This window comes from Microtus pennsylvanicus, chromosome 10, assembly GCF_037038515.1.
Source record: "Microtus pennsylvanicus isolate mMicPen1 chromosome 10, mMicPen1.hap1, whole genome shotgun sequence".
Taxonomy (NCBI): Eukaryota; Metazoa; Chordata; class Mammalia; order Rodentia; family Cricetidae; genus Microtus; species Microtus pennsylvanicus.
This window is the reverse complement of record NC_134588.1, coordinates 14,702,307-14,723,769: the sequence shown is the minus strand read 5'-3', so window position 1 is coordinate 14,723,769 and position 21,463 is coordinate 14,702,307. Positions and strand designations below refer to the sequence as shown.

The 21,463-nt window shown below is 36.0% G+C and overlaps 1 protein-coding gene across 6 annotated transcripts in view; it reads left to right on the top strand.

Moving 5' to 3' along the window:
* Positions 1–21,463, top strand: part of Ptpn4 (protein tyrosine phosphatase non-receptor type 4) — a 194,103-nt gene that overhangs the window by 161,667 nt on the left and 10,973 nt on the right. For all 6 annotated transcript variants that reach the window (XM_075987730.1, XM_075987726.1, XM_075987728.1 and 3 more), the window contains 4 exons: positions 324–470; positions 2,041–2,169; positions 2,709–2,857; positions 9,860–9,995. In XM_075987730.1, coding sequence (XP_075843845.1) covers positions 324–470; positions 2,041–2,169; positions 2,709–2,857; positions 9,860–9,995 — 561 coding nt within the window. The remainder of the gene's footprint in view (positions 1–323; positions 471–2,040; positions 2,170–2,708; positions 2,858–9,859; positions 9,996–21,463) is intronic.

Genomic DNA, 21,463 nt, shown 5'->3' with positions numbered 1-21,463 from the left:
TCATATATATTCTTATAATGTTTGGGAGGCTGGACTACATAGTGAGACCTTGTCTCCAAGAAATAAAGAAAAAGAAAAAAAAGTGTGGTGTTTTGGAAAATATTTGTTTTTAAGTTCCTCTCTCCACAATTGAATGATAAATATGTTTGACTGGAAATTTGCCAGGAAATTTTCTTTACAGATGAAATTATTAATGAAGATTATTGTACTAATCAGTTTATTGAGATTAGTTGTGTTTAGTTTAATATTAATGGATGATTTTCATCCTCCCAATCATAGTAAAAAGTCAAAATGCAAAAAATGTAATGTCTTTTTCTTTTTAGATGGAAATTCCTTCTTCAAGTATTATAAATCAGTACATTGCTTGTCAAGGGCCATTACCACACACTTGCAAAGATTTTTGGCAAATGACTTGGGAACAAGGCTCCTCCATGGTTGTAATGTTGACCACACAAGTTGAACGTGGCAGAGTAAGCTGTAGTTGAATATTACCCATTACTTGGGCTCTTTTCAAATTACATTGTATTTATGTACTCAGAATATTCTTTTTGTAGCCTGTAATCTTTTCTTGTGATTTCATGATTTGATATTATAACTAAATACTTCAACCCATACTTGTGTTAAAAAATGGTATCATTCTTATCTTTCTTTAAAATCATGTATATCTAAGAGGCCTGTGTATGGAATATGTAAAGATTTCTTACAAGCTACATGTTAAATGGCAAGGTGATTTAAAAATTTGGCATGTGGTCTAAATAGACAATTACCTATGATGGTACACCGTCCGTTAAGCACATAAGAAGATATTGGATTTCCAAAAGTAAATGTAAATCAAAATCACAGTGAGACACTACTATGTATACAGTAGCCTGAGTAGAATAAAAGGTAGGCAGAGTGTTGACCATAGAGTGGAGAAAGTGAAGCACTGCACTGGAAAAGTGTGGCAGTTCTCAAAAGTTAAACATAGTATTTCTGTAGGGCGTTAGTTTCAGTACTGTATATACTCAAGGAATTGAAGAGACGTGGGCCATGCCTTCACAGAATTAGCCATGAAATGGAAATTCACATATACCAAATAAAATGTAATATGTTTAAATTACTGAAGAATATTTGATAATAATAATAACTGAAGTACTGATACTAGAATTTGAATGAGCCTGGATAACATTGTACTAAGTGAAATGTTCTTACAACAAAAATTATTGTATGATTCTACTTTTATGAAACATCTAGGATTGGCTATTCCATAAGTATAAAATAGATTAGTAGATGCCTAAGTTGAGAAAGAGAATGGAATGGAATAGAATGCACAGCAAATACTAATGAATATAGGGTTTTAGGGTATGGTGAAAATGTCCTGAGAGTATTTAGGGTGGTGGTTGTACAGTTCTATGAGCTATACTAGCAGCAATTGCACTTTAAATGAGCCAGCTATATGATAACAGGACTAGGATTAAATAGTACATATCACACATGTACACACACACCTGTGGTAAAACTAATTAGGATATAGGCAAACAGATTGCTTACTATTACAAAGGGTTGTAATATGCATAATTACTGGGCGAGATAGCTAAGTCTGTAAAGTGCCTGCCATGCAAGCATGGGAACCTGAACTCAGGTCTCCAGCACCCATGTAAGAGGTATGGTAGCATGTATCTATAGCCCTAAAACTGGAGGGCCAGGACAGGTGGATCCCTGAGCTCATTGTCCAACTAGCTTGCCTAGCCAAATTGGATGAGCTCCAAGTACAATGACGGACCCTATCTCAAGAAAAGTTAGTGATGGAAATACACCCAATATTGGCACACACATGTGTTACATGCACACTCATATATGTGCATATACACATTCATACAATACATACATACACACATAAAAACATTATTAGTTGGAAGATTTAAGTGAAGGGTATATGAGAAATTAATTATTTTCTGCAAAATTGAAAGTTCTTAAAAATTAAAGTACTTGAAAGTCAGAGAATTTAAATTCCTACACCTAAGTGTATAATTTTGTGTAATTGATCCTGTTGGTAATCAGGTTAAATGTCACCAGTATTGGCCAGAACCCCCAGGAAGTTCATACTATGGATGCTATCAAGTCACCTGCCACTCTGAAGAAGGAAACTCTGCCTATATCTTCAGGAAGATGACACTATTCAACCAAGAGGTAAGGTGTCAAGAGTGTCTGTAAAGACTTTGAAAGCTAAAATTATTTTTAATATGAGTTAGTGTGAAATAAAAATTACTCGACTGTTAATTACAAAGATGGTTTAGTAGTTAAGAAAACTTGCTGCACAGTCTTCAGCACTAGAGTTCAGATTCCAGCACTGATATAACAAGCCAGTCACAACTGTAAGTCCTATAAACCCAACTCTGAATATCAGACAGAATGATCCTTGGGGCTTTCTGGGTCCACCATAACTACGAGCAATGGCTGGGTTCAGAGAGAGACCCTGTTCTAAAGGAAAGACTCTTCATACATTCACATAGAAAATCAAAAAGTATAAGTAGCCCTTAAAAGGTCGCAACTATTTCTGTGAAATCCTTTCCTTCTGTTGAAATACTGGATTTTAGTGCATTTTTATAGTATGGCAAGAAGAAAAGGGAAGGTGTTTATGTTCTCCTTCTAAAAGTAAAATGACATGAATGTTTACACTTTATGGGTAATTCCTATGTCAAAATGTGTAACTTTTCATTTTCATTTAGAAAAATGAGAGTCGTCAACTCACTCAAATTCAGTACACAGCCTGGCCTGACCATGGAGTACCTGATGATTCAAGTGACTTTCTGGATTTTGTTTGTCATGTACGAAACAAGAGGGCTGGAAAAGAAGAGCCAATTGTTGTTCATTGCAGGTATTTTATTTCCTGCCCTTAATAAATGAATAATTGGCTGCTAGGGGAATACATACTGTATTTTGGCCTTTTATTGTGATTAATACTGTGATATTTAGAGTGAAAGCTGTGCTCTAAGGGTGGAAGACAAAGGAAATATTCTAATATAACAGTGTCATAAACTATGGAAAGGGAAAAATAGCTATTTTTCTAGTTCTTTTCCTATTTTAATATCTCTGAAATTAGAATGTGTCTTACAACTGGTAACTTAGACCTGATGTAATACTACCTTTATCTTCATGTGTTTGTGTTGATATAACAAGATATTCAGAACGGTGTAATTTATAACAGCAGGAATGTAATTTTCAGTTTTAGAGTGCAAAACTAAGTGTGACCAGCAGAGGCCACTAGAACACAGACATGGGGACTTAATAAAGTGAAGCTAGCCCTGTGGGCCTCTGAAGTTTAGCCAGTAAGGAAAGCTGAATCAGATCCAAATTGTTCCTTTGTTTGTTTGTTTCTTGTTTTTGTTGTTGTTGGATTTTTTTTGGCCTTGTGTTTCCTCTGGATTTTTTGCCCTACTATACTTTTGTTGGTATTTTAACTTTATCTTACTGATTTTTTTTATTGCTTTAATATTTTTGAAATGAGGTCTAATATAACCTATACTGGTTTTATACCGTTTTTGTAATTCGAACAACCCTGAACTGCTGATCCTTGGTCCTCCACCTTCCCAATTCTACGGTTACATGTGTGTACTGCCATTCCTGTCTTAAAAAAATAAAGCTTTTATGTCTTTATCTTTTCAATTCCCTTTTTATGTTTATCTGTGTTTTTCATTATTCAGCCAGCTTTCTTTTTCTCGTTTTAATCTCCTGTTTTTTCTCTTTCCTTTTATAACTTGCCTTTACTCTTCTTTTTCCTTTTATTTAACATTGGTTTTTTTTTTTGCATCTGTTTTCTCTCCTTTACTGACTTCTTCCTTTATTTTATTCATTACTATTTCCACGTTTTCTCTAAACGATTGTCAACTTCACAGTTTACTTTCCGTTACTTTTGCCACTTTCTCTTCTTTGGTCATTGATGGTATATTATGGACTTTGATCTATTTGTTTATTTGTTTTTGTTTTTCAAGACAAGATTTCTCTGTGTATCTCTTGCTGTCCTGGAACTTGCTGTGTAGACCAGATTGGCCTTGAACTCAGAAATCTGCTTGCCTCTGTCTCTTAAGTACTGAAATAACGGTGTGATCAACTACTGCCCGGCTGGGCTTCGGCCAGTTTTAACTGCATGTCACATTCAGTCTGGTGTTACTGTTGATGAGCCAATTTGTTTTCATCTCCCTTAGTGGTATTGCAGGAAGGTTTAGCCTGCAAGTGTCGGCTGCTCACTAAGCAGATCCCCAAAGAAAACCTGAATGGAAATCCACTCCAACAGAAGCACAAATTAGGACACAGACATAATCCTCGGTTACTAAATTCAAAGATACTAAGACAGATAAAATGTTGGGTAAATTCAAACATCTTCCTGTAAAAATTATCAATAACTTCAAGGAAGATACAAACAAACAGATGAGCCAGGCGGTGGTGGCGCACGCCTTTAGTCCCAACACTCGGGAGGCAGAGGCAGGTGGATCTCTGTGAGTTCGAGGCCAGCCTGGTCTACAAGAGCTAGTGCCAGGACAGGCTCCAAAGCTACAGAGAAACCCTGTCTCGAAAAACTAAAAAAAAAACAACAACAAAAAAAAAAACAGATGAGTGAACTAACATTGGGACTTGGAATTAATCAAAGAAATTGGGGTTAATAAAAACAAATAGAAATGTTGAAAATGAAAATCTCAGTAGAGCAAATTTTTTAATAAAATATAGAATGTAAAAAGCAGCATTAATAGGCTAGAGCAAACACAACAACAATAAAAGAACATCAGGATTGTGGACCAGTCTGAAGAGTGCTATCCACACTTGAAGGCTTGAAAGCAAACAAACAGAGGCACAACCAGAGCTTTCAAAACTTGTAGGCCACAATCAAGAGACAGAACCTCAGAATCTGGGGTAGAAGGAGTCAACATGAAAGCTAATGGCCAGAAAATCCAGTCAATGAAATTAGAGCAGTTTTCCAAATCTAGGGAAGAAATAAACATCTAAGCCCAAGAATTATTTAGAACCCAAAATTACATGACCAGGGGAAAACCTCTCCATGATACAATGTACTCAAAATGCCAAAAATATAAAACAAAAATCAGTATTAAAAGCTGTAAGATAAGCCGGGCGGTGGTGGCACATGCCTTTAATCCCAGCACTCGGGAGGCAGAGGCAGGCGGATCTCTGTGAGTTCAAGACCAGCCTGGTCTACAAGACCTAGTTCCAGGACAGGCTCCAAAGCCACAAAGAAACCCTGTCTCGAAACCCCCTCCCCCCCAAAAAAAAGCTGTAAGAGAGCTAGAGCCAGGCATACCTTGATACAAAGGCAGGAAGATCTTTGTGAGTTTAAGGCTATAGTGAGCCCCTTTCTGAAAAAAATGTAGGTAAAAAAATAGCAACTCAGTTATAAAGCCATTGGCATAGGGACTTGAGAGATGGCTCAGCAGTTAAGAACACTGGCTGCTCTTGTGGAAGGCCTGGGTTTGATTCCCAGCACCCACAGAGTGGCTCATAATTATCTATAAACCTAGTTCCAAAGGATTTGATACTTTCTTCTGACTTCTTGTGCCAGGAATGTATGTGATGTGCATACATAAATACATATGTGTATATATACTTCAAAATAAATAAATAATTCTGATAAACAAGGTTGAGATAGTAAATTGTTTGGCGAGGGGGCAAGCACATCAGAAATTGCAGTGCCAGAAAAGCGTATATTGAAAAATAGTATATTTCAAGCCCTGACCGTGAATAACCAATAAATCTGCTGTATCTAACAAAGCTACCTCTTATGTGAACAGAAATAAGGACATTTCAACACTAAAACAGTTCCTGATCACCAAGTCTGCATTGCAAAAATATTTAAAGGGATCCTAAAAAAAAAGAGTAGAAAAGATAGATTCAATCAAGAGAGCACAGGAGAGATTAAATTTCATGAGAGGACTAAATGAACAAAGGATACACATAGTAAGACAGTGCAGTTGCTAATGCAGATAGTGAAAGTGAGAAGAACAGACTATTAGTCTAACCAACCACAACAACAACCTGTAAGATTATAGGAAGGAAGGAGGAGGGAATGAAAAGGAAAAACAGAAGAACCGTGCCTCTAACATAATAAAGACGAACTTCAACAAACCTGTAGCCAACTTTATTCTAAATGCAGGAAAAACTGAACACATCTCTTCTATAGTCAGGAACAATACAATTTGCGTATTTAATATAGTACAATATAATATACTTTATTCAGTATAATCTCAAATCTTAGCTAGAATAATGAGATAAGAGAATGAGATGATATAAGTCATAACGGAAAAAGTTAAATTAGCTCTAATTTTTAGGCTTGTGGTCCAAATTTGAAAGATCCTAAAGATTCCATGAAAAAACTTAGCTTTGAAAAACACTTTTAGCAAAATAATAGGATTTAAAAAAAGAGAAAAAAATACAAAATAAGCATCTTTCATATTTACAAGTAACAAATTTGTCAACAAAGAATTCAGTTTATAATAGCTTTAATGAATAAAATACCTAAGACTAAACATAATGAAGGACATTAAAGACCTCTACAATAAAAAGTTTTAAATACTGAAAAAGTAATTGACTACACTGAAAGTCGAACAGACCTCCCATACTCTGGATTTCCAGAATAATTGTAAAAATGTCTGTGTTACTAAAAGTAACTTACAGACTGAATATAAACCTTGTCAAAATTCTAGTGACATTCTCTACAGAACTGGAACAGATAATCCTAAAACTCACATGAAAGCACAAAAGACCCCAAATAGTGCTCTGCCCATCATAAGCACTGAGTATCGCAGTGCCTGATCTCAAACTATACTACATCGCTATAGTGAGAAAACTACTGGTGGAGACCAGTGAACTAGAATAATGGGCCCAGAAGTAAATGCATACAGTTACTTCTACCATTTTACACGTGTTTAAAACATACTTTTTCTTTGGTAGCTTAGGTCTCTTGTTAATAAAAGAAAAATATTCTTCAGCTCCAGCAGACAAGAAACAGTCTATTCTTAATTCAAAATATCATATGAACAGCCTTGGTAGACTATTTTGAGGGACTCTTAACTTCCCTCTGAAACTTCACAAGTCAGGCCTCCATCATCTTCGTTGCTTTCAACATTTTTTTCTAAAAACTCATTAAGCTTCAAACACTTAATGACTTTTTCAGCTCAAAACTTCAAATTCTCCACCTTTCTCCCATAAGGCATAAAAGCCACATAGTCAGGTCCACCACAGCAAGGCCTCACTCTTAGTACCAGCTTCTGCTCTAGTTTGGTTTTTCTCTTGCTATGATCAAAACACTACCCAAAGCAACTTGCGAAGGAAAGGATTTACTTTACCTTAGTAGCTTTTTAATCATGGAGGGAAGTCAGGGCAAGACTCACAGCAGGAACCTAGTTGCAGAAACTGAAGAATGACCACAGTGGTTACTCCTTTAGGGCTGTTGACTTGCTCACCTCCTTTTCTTATATAGCCTAAGTGTACCTGCCAAGGGCACTCCCACAGTAGTCTGGACCCTCCCATATCTATCAGCAATTAAGACAATGTGCCCACCAACACATCCCTACGGGCTCTCGGTGGAGGGAGTTCCTCAATTGGTTTCTTCTTAGGATACTCTAGTTCATGTTGCGTTGATAAAAAGTGACCAACCACACATATATTGGAGAAAAGACAACCTACTCAATATATGGTGCTGGACAACCTGGATAGCCACTTTTAAAAGAATGAAACTAGATTCATATTTCTCACACTGCATAAATATCAGTTTAAAATGGATCAGAAACCTTAATATAAGACTTGAAAATCTGAAACTCCTAGAGTAAAACATGGGTCAAACACTCATAGCACAAGCAGAAACTTTCTTTTTTTTTTTAAATTAACTTTATTTTATGTGCATTGATGCGAAGGTGTCATATAGGATACCCTGAAACTGGAGTTACAAGAAACTTTCTAAAAAAGAGTACTAGCAATACTAATTATAAAATAATGGCAAGAATCAACAAATGGAACTGAATCAAAGTTAAACCTCCTGCATGACAAAGGAAATAACCAGTGGTGTGAAGAGACACTGTTTGCCAACTAGAGATCTGATCTATCAGGAATAATATCTAGAAAGAACAATAACAAAATATCCACTCAGTAAACTAATAGTTCTCAAAAGAAGAAATACAAATAGAGCTGGAGAGATGGCTCAGAGGTTAAGAGCACTGGCTGATCTTTTGGAGGTCCTAAGTTCTTCTAGAGGTCCCGAGTTCAATTCCCAGCAACCACAAGGTGGCTCACAACCATCTGTAATAAAATCTGGTGCCCTCTTCTGGCCTGTAGGCATAAAAGGAGGCTGAATACTGTGTACACGATAAATGAATGAATAAATAAATAAATACAAATAGCCAATGAATGTGTGAAAAAATGTTCGACATCCTTTAGTTACCAGAGAGATGAAAATTAAAACTAGATGACATTCCATCTCATTCCACTCAGAATGGCCATCATCAAGAATATAAATGATGGTGAGCATGGGGAGGAAGATGAACCCTTATTCACTGCTACTGAGAGTATAAATTGCTCCAGCCTCTGTTGAAATCAGTATGTAGGTTCCCTGAATATGGAACTATCATATATATCACTGTTCAGTATATACTTGAAGCACTAATGCCAGGTCTACATACATCACAGAGAAGCTTAAATGTTTGTACTTATTGCTACACTAATGACAATAGCCAAGGTATGGAACCAGCCTGGATGCCCAACAACAGGTGAATGAATGAGGAAATGTGCATATGGACAATGAATTTGGTGTAAAGAAGAATGAAAATATCATTTATAACAAAGTTGATAGAACTATAGATTATTATATTAAAGTAAGCCAGGTGCAGAAAGACAAATTTTGAGTATTTTTGCTGATATTTACTGAAAAAAAAAAGCATATGACAGGCAAGTAAGAAGAAGAAGACTACAAGATTGAAAGAAAAGAAGGGAAGTGGGAGAGTTCATGGGAAAGCTAGAATGTTCTATTTTTTGTCATAGAGTATCTAGATTTAAATATACACATGTACTTAAATGTATACATATGAGCTGAAAGCAAAGAAGACTGATGGTGGAGGGAGATCTTTGTGGCGGGGAAAGGGGGGTAGTAGGAGGAAGTTAAATATGAGCAAAGTATCGTATACATGAAAAATGTCATGAAATCCATCATTTTATATTCTACCTAATAAAAAAATTTAAGAGGCCAGTATCAGGGCTGGAGAGATGATGGCTCAGTGGTTAAAAGTACTTGTTTCCACAGAGGACCAGGGTTCAGTAACCAGCACTCACATGGTGACTGACAACCATCTGTAACTCCCATTGATGAGGATGTTACCTTCTTCTGACCTGCAGGCAACAGGCACATGCACATGGTGCACTTACATATATGTAGCCAAAACATTTACATTCATGAAAACAAAATATTTTTTAAAAAACAAATGAGATTCAGTGTCAAAAATGGTGAGATATTTGTGGTTTCTTTATAGTAGAGAAATCTTCAGTAGCTACTATAGTTATGCTTATAGGTTATGTATCCAGGAGGGTTTTTTTTTAATATCTCAGTGGTACGTTCGATATAAATTAACTTTGTTTAAAACATTGACTTATATGTGATATAAAACATAATTGTCATTTATGTAATTGTTAATGTATTATTTTAGATCTACTTTGCATTTTAAAATGGTTTTAAAATATTTAACAGTTGACTTTCTTCCATGAAGTAAAACCTTAAAATGAAATTGTTTTTCTTTATTGTGATTTGGTACTTTGATATTTCTGCAGAAAAACTACAAGTTTAACAATTGTACCACTAAAACGTTGCACATCTCTCTCTCTTTTTTAGTGCTGGAATTGGAAGGACTGGGGTTCTTATTACTATGGAAACTGCCATGTGTCTCATTGAATGTAATCAGCCAATTTATCCGCTAGATATTGTAAGAACAATGAGAGATCAAAGAGCCATGATGATCCAGACACCTGTAAGCACTATATTTTATGTGTACATGTATCTCCTACACATGCTTGTCCTACTTACCAATCTTCATTCTATATCTTTTCTTCTTACACACAGACAAACACACATATTTATGACAGAGTCCTACTATGTAACTCAGACCAACCTAGAACTCACTCTGTACCCCAGGCTGGGCTCCAACTTCTCAGCCTCCTGACAAGTATGTGCCTTAAAGCCTACCTCTAAATTATACTTTCATATTTTTAATTCTTACTCAGAAATTATTATTCCATATTTTAATAGTCACCATCACTTGGTACTGTAAATAAAAATGCAGTGGAATGCTGCTATATCCATCCTGTCATATATTAGGATAGCAATGCCTGCTTGCTTCCTGGTTCCATTTAATTGGAATACTTTTTTTTTAACCTTTTACTTTAAGATGGTTATCTTTAAAGCTAAAGTGAGTTTTTTGTGGACAGTAAGGGATAGATTTTTGTGTCTTGATTGGAGAATTGTGGCCATAAAGCTGTTTTTGAAAGGTGTGTATTGATTGTAGTCATTGTATTTTATTCATTGATTTAGTTGTTTGTATTGTTAGTTGTACCAATAATTATAGCATCATAAGCTATACTTATTCCTTTCTTCAGAACTAAATATTGTTTCCAGTATTCTCCACAGGGCTAGTTTGTTGGACACAATTTTTTTTAAATATTTGTATCATGGAAAGTTTTTGTTTCTCTTTTAACTATATCTGACAGTTTTGCTGGGCACTTTAGTCTGAGCTAGCATTCATGGTCTTTTAGAACTTGAGTATATTGTTGTAGCTTCTTGTAGCATGAATAATAAAAATCCAGAGAAAGAAATTGGGGTTCAAGCTGAAGATCAGAAAAGCAAAGCAGCCAATCACTAGAGAGACCTTTTTACCTTTACCAAATCTTCTACCGAAAGGGCAAGATCCTATCTCCACAAATCTTCAGACTCTACACTTCATTGAGTTCCTGTCTCTTCCCCTTTATATTCCTCTCTCTAGCCAGGCATATTGCTCCTGTCTCTACCTCCCTAGTGCTGGGATTAAAGGTGTGAACCACCACTACCAGGATCAGTCTTGTGTAGCCCAGGATAGCCTTGAACTCACAGAGATCTGCCTACCTCTGTCTGTTTGGGGATTAAAGGTGTGTGCCACCACTCTCTAGCCTGTATGGCTAGCTATTGTGGCTATCTTGAACTCTGATCTTTAGGCAAGCTTTATTTATTAAAACACAAAAAAGATACCGCTATATTTCCCATCTTTTGTCTAAAATAAAGACGGTTATAACTAATATAAGAAAAACTATGCAATAACAATATATAATAACAATAAAAATATATAATGTATACAGGCAATAACAGTATATAATCTATACAATAACAATATATAGTGTATACAGGTAATAAATGCATCAGTGATGTCTAGTCCATTTACATTTGACAAAATCAGAGAAAATACTCCATTAGCTATCCTATCTTGGTGAATCCAAAGTCTTCTACCTAATTTATTTTCCATCATAAAACTTGCTTTCTGCATCTGGTAATCAAGGAAAACTATAACTATCTAGTCATCAACTCCCTCAGTGATTCAAAAAGGAAATAATATTAATTGAGTAAGCAGGAAGTGCAAGGAACAACTTCCAATAAATGTAAGAAATATAACAGAAACAACTGGTTGCCTGGACATTCACCCAAAGTTCCTCTGCAATATTGGTGCATCCATCTTCAGACTACAGGCCTAGAATATTCAACAGACTATTCTGTGAAGCAGGATATTCTGAAGGGCTGTTTCACTTTGTCTTGACAATGTCTGGCAGTCACTCTTTTTTGTGTCCTGCTTGTCCAATTAGGACAACATACTGTCAGCAGTCAAGCCAAGGGCATTTTCTTGCCCACTGGCTTAGATTTGCCACAAAGAAAGTAAACTCCATGTGGAGTTTCTTCTATGTCCATTATCTACTCTGAAGTAGATTGGTTCTGCCAGGAACAGACGTGGGTCATTGTCTTTTTTAAAAAAAAATAAACAAAAAGAGCATATGTTATTAAAATATCTTAAATGCCATATTCGGTAGATCTCTGAGGTGTTTGAAGTTGACCTGTCTATCTAAAGTATATCTTTGTATGACCTTTAAAACATACCTAATCTGACTACAAAATCAGTTGTAATGGGTAATTATCTACTAACCTGTATTTCCTTATTATCCTAAACAGTTGGTAATAACAATTTTCAAGGAATAGAAATTTGTATTACATTGTTAAATGACTTGTGTAGGTATAATACCTTGAACAAGAAGTATATGTCAGTATGTTCTACCAAATTAATCTCAAATTTGTATCAATATACAAAATTTGTATACAACACACATAAGTCCACTCCAATGTAAAATATTTAAAAATTGTGGTTGCTTTTTAAAAGTAGACTCAATAGTCTATCTTTTTATCTTATTTCATTTCAGAGTAGATTCAATAACCTACCCTTTTATCCTATTATATCTATATCCCCCTTTTTCCTTTTCCAAACAAGAACCTTGAATGTAATTTTCTTTGTTTTTTTTTAATCATTACAGATAACAACTTGTGACCAATCCCCCAAATAGTGACAAATATTTGTAACAAAATGAAAGAACAAAAGCCACCCACCCCACATCTTGGGAATATGGTTTTTGTCTTCTTAAATTTACTTTCTGCTGTCTGGGGAAGAGGGCTTCTTTAGGGGATCCTGAAAAGAAAAATTTGGGTTGTCAAGTCTTGGGAGAGGTAACTATACCATTCATTTGTTGTCCAGTCTCTGCGCACCTGGAAAGTGCAGGGTTACTCTCAAGTCCTGGCTAGAGTAATCTGTTAGGCTGGATCACCTCGAAATTGTTCTAAGCAGTTTGTAGTCCAAAGCTGATCTTTACACGGTGTTTTTCAGCTTAGTGGTGTTATCATAGTCCTGGAGGAATCGTTGTGGTGGGGCCCCCATCCTCCTTTTGGAGACTTCAAAAGTCACGGTTAGACCTGCTCATGATTCATTGTAGAAAACTGATAGAGACTCAAACCCAAAATCATGTACAGGAAAGTAGATGAAACCTTTTCCTAGAATTAGTTAGTACTATATATGACCATTAATATCATGACAAAAGTTTAAAATATATATTAATCTTATGAAATGTAAACCTTATAAAATGTATACCTTAAGAAAAACTGCTATAGAGTCATTATAAAACCAAAGAATTATGAGCTTAGTATCAATATTTGTTTTTCTTCTGTCCCATATTATTTATGGCTCTACTAACATGACATGAAGATTTTGGATTTTACTTTAATAAACTTGCTTGGGTTTAGAGAAGGGAGAGCCCACTTGAACTCCAAAGCCAGCTTCAATTATAATTAGACGGAGACCACAAAAAGACATATTTGCATTATATGTCTGTAGAGATCAGCAGAAACGCCAGGCAGTGGTAGCACATGCCTTTAATCCCAGCACTCGGGAGGCAGAGACAAGAGGATCTCTGTGAGTTCGGGGCCAGTCTGGTCTACAAGAGCTAGTTCCAGGACAGGCACCAAAGCTACAGAGAAGCCCTGTCTTGAAAAACAAAAAACAAACAAACAACAACAACAAAAAGAGAATAGCAGAAACAAACATTTAGGAAGATTTATAACGTTTTATCCTGTTGGAAATGGGATATCCCAATAGGCCAATTTACTCTTTTCTTTGACACATTTTTTTTTTCTGGATGATTTGTCTTTTTCCTTAGATGTCTCATTTGTCCAGTGGTCTTCAGATTCCTTAGCTGAATACCTTTATTCTCTTGAAAAGACAGAAACAAAACCCTTCCCCAACCCTAATTTTGAGGAGATTGTCTTTGGGCAAGTTATAGTGATCAAATGAAAAGCACTTGTTAGTTTTATATGTTAGTTTAGTTTAAATGGCCATGCTATTCAATGATCTATCAGCTCTCCTAATTGAGAGATGTCTCTTGTTCAAATTGAATTTTTATCAATTTTGATGGTATCCCTAACTTTTCTTCTCCTGTGGAAACAAAAGCAAAACTCCTTCCCCAAGGTAATACATGTTCTGTTTTCCATTCTGAAGTCAGTACATCTTTAAAATATATCAGCTGATTTAATTCTTTTGTTTTTTTCTACTATCCAGTGTTTCTCCACAGTTGTTGTTTCTTTCTCATTAACATTTAGAAAATTAATAAAGCATTATAAAATCTATTTCTGGGGGTATACATCATCCCTTTCTGTTTATTTAACATAGCCTTTAGAGTTCAATTCGATTATTCTACAACTGCCTGTATGATTGTGTGATATACCTGTAATATGTTTTATATTATAAGCAAAAAACTGATTCATTTTCTTAGAGACATATGCTGGAGCATTGTCTATTTTTATTTGTACAGATATACCCATGATGACCATAACTTCTAGCAAAAGTGTGATTACTGAATCAGCCTTTTCCGAGCTGAAAGCAGTTGCCCATTGAAAACCTGAATAGGTATCAGTGGTGTGGTATAAATATTTTAGTTTTCCACATTCTACAAAATGGAACATATCCATCTGCCCAATTCCATTCCTTTGAGTACCCTTTGGGTTACTTTCTCAGGTAGTAGTGTTTGATTATATCAAAAACAAGTAGGATATTTTCTTATGATTTTCTTACCTTGGTACCATGTTCATGGAAAACTCTTTTTTTTTTTTAAACTTTTACTACTGACATGACATTCCTTATAAAATTCTCAGGCCATCAACATGTTCCCAATCTATCATTGTTATCTTATTGGTGTAGCCAGAACTTCAAGAACTATGTTGAATAGATTTGGAGAGAGAGGACAGCCTTGTCTTGGTCCTGATTTTAGTGGAATCGCTTTGAATTTATCTCCATTCAATTTGATGGTGACTGTCAGCATGCTGTATATTGCTTTTCTTATGTTGAGATATGATCATTGTATCCCTGATCTCTCCAAGACCTTTATCATGAAAGGGGTGTAGGATTCTGTCAAATGCTTTTTCAGCATCTAATGAGGTTATCATATTTTTTTCAGTTTATTTATATGGTGGATTACATTGATAGATTTTCTTTTTTGTTTTGTTTTTTGAGACAGGGTTCTCTGTAGCTTTGGAGCCTGTCCTGGCACTAGCTCTTCTAGATCAGGCTGACCTAGAACTCACAGAGATCCTCTTGTCTCTGCCTCCCAAGTGCTGGGATTAAAGGGGTGCACCACCACCGCCCGGCTACATTGATAGATTTTCATATGTTGAACCATCCTTACATCTTTGGGAGGGAGCTGACTTAATCATGGTGAATGTTTTGTTTTTGTTTTGTTTTTGATGTGTTCTTGGATTTGGTTTGCCATTGTTTTATTGAATATTTTTGCATCCATGTCCATAAGGGAGATTGGTCTGTAATTCTCTTTCTTGGTTGAGTCTTTGTGTGGTTTAGTTATCAGGGTAACTCTAGCCTCATAAAAAGAGTTTGGCAATGTTCCTTCTCTTTCTATTATGTAGACTACTTTGAGGAGTAGGTGTTAGCACATTACCTCTTCTTTGAAGTTCTGGTAGATTTCTGCACTGAAACCATCCAGCCCTGTTTTTGTTTTTGTTTGTTTGTTTTGTTTTGTTTTGTTTTAAATTTCCTTACAGGTTATAGGTCAATTTAAATTGTTCAGTGGCCTTGATTTAATTTTGGTATGTGGTACCTATCCAGAAAATTGTCCATTTCTTTTACTTTTTCCAATTTTGTGGAGTATAGATTTTTGTACTAATGACCTAATGATGCCCTGGATTTCCTTGGTGTCTGTTATGTCCCTCTTTTCATTTCTGATTTTGTTAGTTTTTGATGTTCTCTCTCTGTCTTTTGATTAGTTTGAATAAGGTTTTGTCTATCTTGTTGATTTTCTTAAAGAAACAGCTCTTTGTTTCATTGATTCTTTGTATTGTTTTCTTTGTTTCTTTTTATTGATTTCAGCCCTCAATTTGATTATTCCCTGTCGTCTACTCCTCCATAGTGAGTCTGCTTCTTTTTCTAGAGCTTTCAGGTGTGCTGTTAAGTTGATTGTGTGAGATTTCTCTACTTTCTTTATGTGGGCTCTTCATGCTATGAACTTTCTTCTAAGCACCGCTTTCATAGTGTCCCTTAGGTTTGGGTACATTGTGCTCTTCATTTTCATTGAATTCTAAGAAGTCTTTAATTTCTTTCTTTATTTCTCCCTTGACCCAGGAGTGGTTCAATTGAGCACTGTTCAATATCCATGAATATGTAGGCTTTCTGCAATTAGTGTTGTTAAATTCTAACTTTAAACCACGGTGATCCGATAAGAAGCAGGGGCTTATTCCAATTTTTTTTTTTTTTGTATCTGTAGAGATTTGCTTTCTTACTAAGTATGTGGTCAATTTTAGAGAAGGTTCCATGAAGTGTTGAGAAGAGCATATATTCTTTTGTGTTTGGGTGAAATGTTCTGAAGATGTCTGTTAAGTCCATTTGAGTCATTACATCTGTAAGTTCTCTTATTTCTCTGTTAAATTTCTGTCTGGTTGACCTGTCCATCGGAAAGAATGGAGTATTGAAGTCTCCTGCTATTAGTGTGAGGAGTTTGATGTGTGATTTAATCTTTAGTAATGTTCCCTTTACATATGTTGGTGCTCTTGTATTTGGGGCTTAGATGTTCAGGATTGAGACTTCATCTTGATGGCTTGTTCCTGTGGTGAGTATATTTTGATTGAATTAATTTGAAGTCTATTTTGTTAGACATTAGGATAGCTACACTTGCTTGTGTTTTAGGTCCATTTGGTTGGACCTATTTTATAACCTACATAATTAATAGAATCTCATTTTTTCAGGAGCAATTTATAATCCTCAACAAGGCAAAATTTACTTCTTCAAACATTCTTTTTTGAAGTATCTACATTTGAATCAGATAGTAAAATGTTGTCCTTGTAATAGTAAACTGTAGATTGAGGAAATTTCCTATGTATCATTTCCAACAACTGCCTTATAAAATATTGACACAAGGTGGGGTTATTTAACATTCCCTGTCTCAGAGCCTTCCATTGATAACTCTTATCAAACTGAGAATTTTTTTAAGTAGGCACTGTGATGGCAAATTTTATAACTATAAGAGGCCATCCTTTATGCAGTAGAGAAAGAAAGAGAATGCCAGATGGTAGAGGGCCCACTGGCTGAATCACCTTATTAACAGCTCTTCGATCTGTTACCATTCTTCACTTTCCAGATTTTGTTTTGTTTTGTTTTTCGAGACAGGGTTTCTCTGTAGCTTTGGAGCCTGTCCTGGAACTAGCTCTTGTAGACCAGGCTGACCTCGAACTCAGAGAGATCCGCCTGCCTCTGGCTCCTGAGTGCTGGGATTATAGGCATATGTCACCACTGCCCGGCATAAACATGAATTTTTTGTTTGTTTTTTTTTTTTTTTGTTTTGGTTTTTCGATACAGGGTTTCACTGTAGTTTTACATCCTGTCCTGGAACTAGCTCTTGTAGACAAGGCTGGCCTTAAACTCACAGAGATTTGCCTGCTTCTGCGTCCCAAGTGCTGGGATTAAAGGTATGCACCACCGCCGCCCAGCTTTCAACCATTTTAAAGGTAGGGCTGTTAGTGTTTTTGAAATATATCAACAGCTGCTCTGCCTTGTTCTTCTTCAACCTGAGTGGTCAGTGACTGTTCTTTATAATACCTTGTAATATTTTTCCCAGAAACATGTGTCAATTTATGGTTTATTTCTAAGATTGGGGGAATATTAATCTCAGTGTTTCATTGCTGTAACAAATCACATCCCCACAAATTCATTGTTATGTTAGTCACATATGGTTTTAATATTCTTCTCTGTCCTTTTGGCCCTATACATTCAACCCATCTCATATTGTGCTTTAACTATGATAAAGTTTCAATCTCTAAAAACTGAACATTTACATCCTGTAGGGGCCAATTTGGGTGCCAAGAATGAAATTATTGTTATATCCCTACCTGTGTCTACCAGACCTTTAGTGATGTTATTTATTTGTATTTTTAATTTTTTTCTTTGTTCATTTATAGAAGTTTGCCAAGATAATCACTTTATGGTTTCCCCTGATTCTTTTTGTTCTCTCTTCTATAACTATTCTCTTATCAAGAGCAGTATGTTTTCTTACAATAGGCATTAGGTTCTTTAATTGCTTTGGAAAGGAGTTTCTTTTAAGATGGCAGGAAGCAACTGAACCATATTTGGCATAGGGGCCTCAAGGAGTTTCCCTAATGGTAAAGGATTTCCTTGAATATGCCTTGTTGACCTACATCCATTAGTCCAATGCCTTCCTTTGCCACACTTTCTGCATAATCCAGAAGGGAGGGACTTTTTGAATGGATTATGCTTAGAGAAAACACTGTTTCTAGGAACACCCTGTTTACAGTCCATTTTAAGATGACCTTGTTTGCTACAATTGAAACACTTGATATTTCAATTTTTCTTCAGATTGCTGGAAATCACCTCTCTTATCCAAGTACCATCATGGTCATGAGATTCAATATTAATTGTATATTGGATCCATTCCTCCAAAGGTGCTGACCTTGCCCTCGATGGCCTAATCATTCTTTTATATTGAGAATTAGCATTTTTCAAAAGCCAGAGATTCAATTATTATTTGTTTAGTTTCTGAATTTGGTATCATTGTATCTGATATATATGATCTATCTGATGTCAGTCTTTGTAAGAAATCCGTGAAGATTTCTTTTGGCCTCTGTATTACTTTAGTAAATGGTTCAATCTTCTTTCCTACTTCTTCAGTTCTGTTGCAAGCATTCAAAGCTACTGCATGGCATAAAGACAGGATGCGACAATCACATCCTTTCCACAATAGCATAATCTCCTTCTCCAAGAACTTGATCTGGGAGATTTTCATACCTTTAGCTTTATCCCCTTGTTCAGTAGTGTTACCCTCTTCTCTGATCTAGGTACTCCATTGCAATTTTAGACCAGGCTCTAAAACAGCTTTAACCAACTCTATCCAGTCTTTAGGGATAATTCTATTACAAACTGACGACAAGTTTAACATTTGCTTCACAAAAGGTAAATATATGCTGTATGAGTCTATTGCTTCCTTGAGTCTTCTTAAATCTAACATTGGCTTAGGAATTCATTCAGTTCTTACAGAGCCTCTAGCATTTGGAAATTCATGTAAGGTTACTGGATGCATTAAGGTTGTTTGTTTTAAAACATTAGGTTGGGGGCTGGAGAGATTACTCAGTGGTTAAGAGCACTGGTTGCTCTTCCAGAGGACCCAGGTTTAATTCCCAGCACCCACATGACAGCTCACAACTGACTATAACTCCAGTTCCAGGGGATCTGACACCCTTACTCAGACATACATCCAAGCAAAACACCAACACACATGAAATAAAAATAAATAATTAAAAAAAAGAAAACTTGAGGCTATTTTTCTCTGTTCTTAATAATGCAGCATTCAAACTGATTCTCCATTAAATTCCTCTGTCTGGATTTGAATATCTCTATTAATCTATTTTATTAAGTTTTTCTAAAACTTATATCTTAGCACTCAGATTAACCACCTTTTTAGTAATAAAAATGATAATGCTAATAATGTTTACAATTGATATTACATAGATCCCATCTAGATTAGTTATCCTCTCATTTAATCATTCCAGTTTTTTTTCTTTCATTTTTTTTCCCCCCTGAGACAAGGTTTCTCTTTGGTGCCTGTCCCGGAACTAGCTCTTGTAAACCAGGCTGGCCTCGAACTCACAGAGATCCACCTGCCTCTGCCTCCCGAGTGCTGGGATTAAAGGTGTGCGCCACCACAGCCCAGCCTAATCATTCCATTTTCAAACTGTCCATCATATTATTATACAGAGACCCAAATCTATGTTAAGTAATTCCTCCTTTTTTGAAGTCATAATTTTGTTACCAAATCTGCTGATGATGTTGATGAAGATGTGAGGCTGAATGCTGCTGCATTGAGCAGTAAAAGCCTGACTGGATTTTAAGGCAGCTACCTAGTTTGGCAGCAGCCCTAATAGGAGATTCAGGGAGGTCCTGCCAGGAGACAAAAAAGAAGAACCTGGCCTATGGTAGGGCAGTGACTCCAGCCACATTTAACTCCAGCCTATACAGTGGCTGTTTCTTGAATTCGTACCCCAAATGTTGGGCATTAAAAGCATGAATAATAAAAATCCAGAGACAGAAATTGATGTTCAAGCTGAAGATCAGAAAAGCAAAGCTACTAGAGAGACCTTTTGCTTCTACCAAGTCTTCAGACAGAAGGCACAAAATCCTTTCTCCATGAATCCTCAAACTCCACACCCGACTGAGTTCCTGTCTCTTCTTTATATTCTTCTCTCCACCCAGCCATATCACTCCTGTCTCCACCTCCCTAGTGCTGGGATTAAAAGACTGTGATTTCCAAACATTGATATTAAAGGTGTGAACCACCACCACCTGAATGTGTTTCTGAATCAATCTTCTGTAGCCCAGGGTAATATTGAACCCACAGAGGCTGTCTGCCTCCCATCTCCTGATTTCGGGGATTAAAGGTGTGTGCTACCACTCTCTGGCCTGTAAGGCTAACTAGTATGTCTCCCTTGACCTCTGATCGTTAGGCAAGACATATTTATTAAAACACAAATAATATACCACTGTAGGTTCTTCTGACTTTCAAAGTTTCCACTGAAAAATCAGCTACTATTCTGATGGATTTTTTCTTTATATGTAGCTTGTGTTTTTTTTCCCTTGAAATTCTCTGTGCTTTTTCTTTATGCTTTCCATCCAGTCTATTTGTAAGATCTTCTGACTTTTTTAATTGGGTTACTAAGTTTTCCAATTCTGTCTTCATTCCAGTTTGAGTTTTCTTTAATATTTCCCTTTATTGAACCTTAGTTTTCAACCCTATATTCTCTTCAGTTCATTCATCCTTATTTGCATTTTTTGGGACAGCACTCAGGAATTTATTCTCTTTAATCTTATTCTCTTTAAGTTTATTCTTTCCAAGTTCACTTGAGCTATTTCACCGTATCATCTTTAAACTAGAATTTTTTTATGAAGTTTGTGATGGTTCATTTTTGGGTTTTGGGGGGTTTTGGTTTTTGTTTTTTGAGATGGGATTTCTCTGTGTAGTCCCAGCTCTTCTGGAACTCTCTTTATAGACTAGGCTGGACTCAAACTCAGAGATCCACCTCCTGCTTCCTCCCAAGTGTTGGGACTAAAGGCATGTGTCTTGGGGTTCATTTATGTGATTCTCATTATACATCATACAACTAATGTATAGAACTGATAGATTTTGACAGGAGCTGATAGGTTTTATCTTGGGTTTTCATTTTGCTTTCAACTTTTTGATAAGGCCTACACACATGGAATTTCTGTTCATTCAATTCTAATATATGGACACAGCAGACTGGGCCCAGACCATGGGATAGGTAGGTCAGACTGGGTCTCGAGTTAGATATGGTGAGAATGGGATGAAGTCAGATGGA